The sequence below is a fragment of the Plasmopara halstedii genome (assembly GCF_900000015.1).
Source record: "Plasmopara halstedii genome assembly, contig: Scaffold_555, whole genome shotgun sequence".
In the NCBI taxonomy this organism is placed as follows: domain Eukaryota; phylum Oomycota; class Peronosporomycetes; order Peronosporales; family Peronosporaceae; genus Plasmopara; species Plasmopara halstedii.
In genome coordinates this window covers 1,913,878-1,918,015 of record NW_020187475.1, presented here as the reverse complement: position 1 = coordinate 1,918,015, position 4,138 = coordinate 1,913,878, and the positions used below count along the sequence as shown (strand labels likewise).

General features: G+C 42.8%; 1 protein-coding gene across 1 annotated transcript; it reads left to right on the top strand.

Moving 5' to 3' along the window:
* Positions 1-3,240: 3,240 nt before the first annotated feature.
* Positions 3,241-3,482, top strand: PHALS_11905 (RxLR-like protein; the record flags this gene model as incomplete). Its single annotated transcript, XM_024727350.1, has 2 exons — positions 3,241-3,405; positions 3,459-3,482. The coding sequence occupies 2 exons, from the start codon at positions 3,241-3,243 to the stop codon at positions 3,480-3,482; spliced, it is 189 nt and encodes a 62-aa protein (XP_024577936.1).
* Positions 3,483-4,138: the final 656 nt, after the last annotated feature.

Below are 4,138 nucleotides of genomic sequence, written 5' to 3'. Positions count from 1 at the left end.
AGCTCCGCCCAGGAGGGAAACGCAGCTTCGACCGAAGTGACGCACGTCAGTGCCCATTGACCACCGAGCTTTGAGATGGCTAGCGCCACGAGCAGTTGCTCCGTCTAGAGCATGGTGAATGCGATGGCCATCTCAGCCTCTCTCACTTAGAACAGGAGATTCTATCCATAGTTCTTCTCGAAAAACTTAGCGCTCACCATGAGCGGCTTAGGGCGGGGTCACTGACGGTGGCGTCATAGACGCAAATGAAGCAAACATCTTCTGCTGTATGTGCTGTAGCAGCGCGTTTTCGTAATTTGAAAACGCCTCTAAACACGCACCGATTGCCTCGGGGCCTTGTGCAGCAAGGTGCTGCACGCCGTCAGGGCCCAGCAAGGACATCAGCTTTTAAGCCCGTCATGCATGCCCTGGGGCAGAGGAAAATTGTTCCATCCTCACAGAGAATCAGTCTAAACGACTCAGGTGAAGATTGGCTACAAGTGCTACCAAGTGCAGCGGGGCTGCCGTAGCTTTGCGCTTTGAGGAAGCGTAAGTTAGGTCACCGACCTCTCGTTCTATACTCAGAACAAGTATGGGTTTAGCGGATCGCAATCCGCTTACTTCAAAAATAATTATAGCTTTAACCCAACGCTAATTCACTCTTCCGCTTAAATTCAAAACCGACTTTATCTATTTTTAGCTGCGGCAAAGCCGCCTAATTTTAAATGCATAGATTTTCCTGAATATATATAGTAAAATCTAAATACATGTATAACTACTGGCTACCAGCCCTGTACGGTATTCTTGTTTGGGTGTGGTCACACCAGGCCCATCTGGTGTGACACACACACCTGATACCAGGGTATTTGTAACCCCGTTACAATCCCTGCTCCACACGTTGGACGCGCCACGCTGTTTTGCGACTCAACTTTACCGCTCAGCATGATAAGGATGAAACGTTCTTTAAATTTTCGAGTATGGTCCATCTATTTTCAGTATACAGTGGACTCCTTCGCATGCGTTCTCAGTGTTTGCGCGATAATGCTAACTTAATTTGCATTAGAAGAAGCAGACTCTGGAAACCGCTACACTAAATTGCGCTCATATGCTCCACCAAAATTAGACCGCGAATAGCTCTACTCAATCGTCTCACCAGGAAGACTACGAGATACCTTCGCTAATATCTGTCTCTTGAGAAATAAAATTTAACGACCACGAAGTTCGATTACTACTTTCTGTGTCATCCGACATATATTAGAAAATTGAAGCGGTGGTGTAGACTCCAGGCTCGCACTTACCTTATCGCTTTGCTCAAGGCTCCGAGCAATTTTTATGGTTATTTTGGATGACCCGTGTCTCGCATTTTTACTTATGCGATTAAGCAGAGGAGGTGAGGTTTCAAGATCACTCAGGGATCTATTAGTTATAAAACACGAGTCACACAATTCGTGCTGTTGAAATTAATAGTAGATGTCGGTTCTCTGGGAAAATTTATTGAGAATCTGAAGCATCGTGCAAATGCGGACGTCTACTAGAACAAGCAGATATTACGCGGATGCATTGTAGATGCATAATCCGGTTACTGAGGGCGAAGGGAATATTGTTTGACATGTCAAAGAATTTTTGAGGCTTTCCGCTAACTGAAATTATTGACAGCGTGAACGTTCGATCTGAATCTGAGGTACATTCTCATCCTAGGTAGGCGTAGCTAGCTCGCCATGGATCATAGATCGTCTGAAGTTCTAAAATACGTACTGTTTAGCCCAGTGATGGGTAAGGGGTAGACACAGAACGGTCAATTTAAATATGCCATTTATCTGGGAGGAATACGTCGATCGACTTTGCGTGAAAGCTGGACCATTTAACCCTCAGCCGCGAGAGAATAGGGTATAAATTTTTAGTCAGGATGCGTATCAGTTTACTTTATGTATGTGCCTGACGGCAGATGTTGGATAATCAAATGCGATGGAAGGTTATGTATAGATCAACAGAAATTTAATTGGAGTAGGATAAAGATAGGGTATATGGCCGTCGACGATCGATTCGGAAGGTAGAAAATCAAGATTTTGGTGGGAGAAGCAATACTTTATGCTTGAGCCAGCGGAAACTTGTTATATTATGAAGGATCCTTAGTTGTGAGTCATTTAAACAGGCTGATCAAACACTTACACCACAACATATGCGATCCATACTATCCCACCTAAACTCAATCAAGCGTAGTGTGCACTTCAAATGCACATGATTTAGCTATATGCGTTTCCACGATGAGAGATCTCCTCTATTGAATAGGTGGGTACCATCGGCTCAAGAATCATCTGACAAATACTCGAATTAATAAGACGCTTAAGTTGGACTCCTAGATGTTTTGCAAGGTGAAACTTTGGAGTCAATATTAATCGTAACAAAAAGTCTCGGTATGATTTAGAACTGTTCGATAAATATTATCTGTCATCCTCATAATTGGATTATGGTAATGACATAATTGGTACCGACAGTAATGACCAGGGCTGCTACGAGAGGTGTTTTTTAACCGCTAGACCTTGCCGAGTACTGAGATATCGAGACACTCTATTCTCTGTTGGCCACGGAAGACTTCGTAGGGTACTTACTATTCATGTGTGGAGATGCTGCCCGTGCTGGAGGTTTGAGGTCAAGCGACTTCAGGCTCAATACTCGTTATTACGTAGCAAGAAAGCTTGCAACCGCTTATCAACGTAGATGATGTCCAATCATTAGAGATGTCAACCTCTTATACGTCCCTGACATCTGTTGCACTGGCAAGAATTTGTCGATAGTCGTCCAGACACATTAGAGCAGGGAGAATGGGTTTACGCGTACCCTGGTATGAAAAGGTAGGTGACGCAATATGGTGTGACCACACAATGTGGGCTACACCTTAACAAGAAGCCACTACGTGGCTGGACTACCATAAGTTATGCATTTTAATTAGGTTTCACTATCTAATTAGGAGTATATATAGATTTAGATATAGGCGGCTGTACCGCAAATAAAACAAAGAAATACAGTTAACATTTTGAACGGAAGAATTTTTATCGCCTTGGGTTCAGGTTGAGGTTACTTTTGAAGTATGCGGATCGCGATCCGCTACACTCGTTCTGGTTTTAAGTATAAAACAAAGGTCGGTGACCTTAACTAAGCTCCCTCGAAGCGAAAGAGCCACGGCAACCTCACTGCACTGTGCATGGGCTCTGGGAGCCGTGCACCTTCGTATTTCAATTTTCCCGCCATATTCGGTGCCGTATGAGCTTGAGTCTTTGGATCATTGCTGATCTATTAATGCTTTGGCGTTGTGGGGCAATGTGCTTCATGTATATCCGGTGGTCTTTCCGTTGGCTGCCCTTGTTGGAGAAGGCCTCTCTGTTAGAGCAGACTACAGCTATTCTCCCCTTTCAGAGTCCGCATCATGTTAGTCTCGTCTATTACGATTAGTCCATATACCACCACTGTATTTAACGCAGTCGCTGTTACCTGAGGACGACTAGCAGCGAAGACCAATTTATTATTATTTAGCTTTTCTCGAGTTGAAGCACATTTAAAGAGCTAATGCTCCACCAATGAAATCTACTCATGCAGATGATAATAAGAGAACATCTTTATTGATATTTGGTGAGGCTTACTCTTACATTTATTTAAAATTGACTGATTCAGCTGGAGGAGATGGGTCCGCTGTATGTTGCTAAAACAACCGTTTTATAGTAAATGGTAGGTACCAATATATACAGATAGATTGTTTCTGCACATCAAGAGAATACATATCCTGTTATGGTACATCCCTAAGCTAATTGCAAGATCTAAGGTCGGACAGACTGCAATGTGTCGCGCTCCGATTAGGTGAATTTTCTTACGAAGTGAGCCTTGAAGAAGATTCAAGAAACATACGAATAGCAAACGATCTGTGAATTTATTTAAACTTTGCATTTTATCATCTACTGTTCAAGTGCCTATAATCAACAATATTTGACACTATAGATTTGATCTATGTAGACGTGAAGTATCACGCTTCAATGTCTGTGTTTGTTGGAAGCGACTGCGACGCTTATGAAGATGATTATCGTAAGGGAGAATAAAAAATGCCCCAACTTTTGCCATATATAAAAAATATCCCAACTCTTCAAAAAATAAAAAAAATACCCAGCAC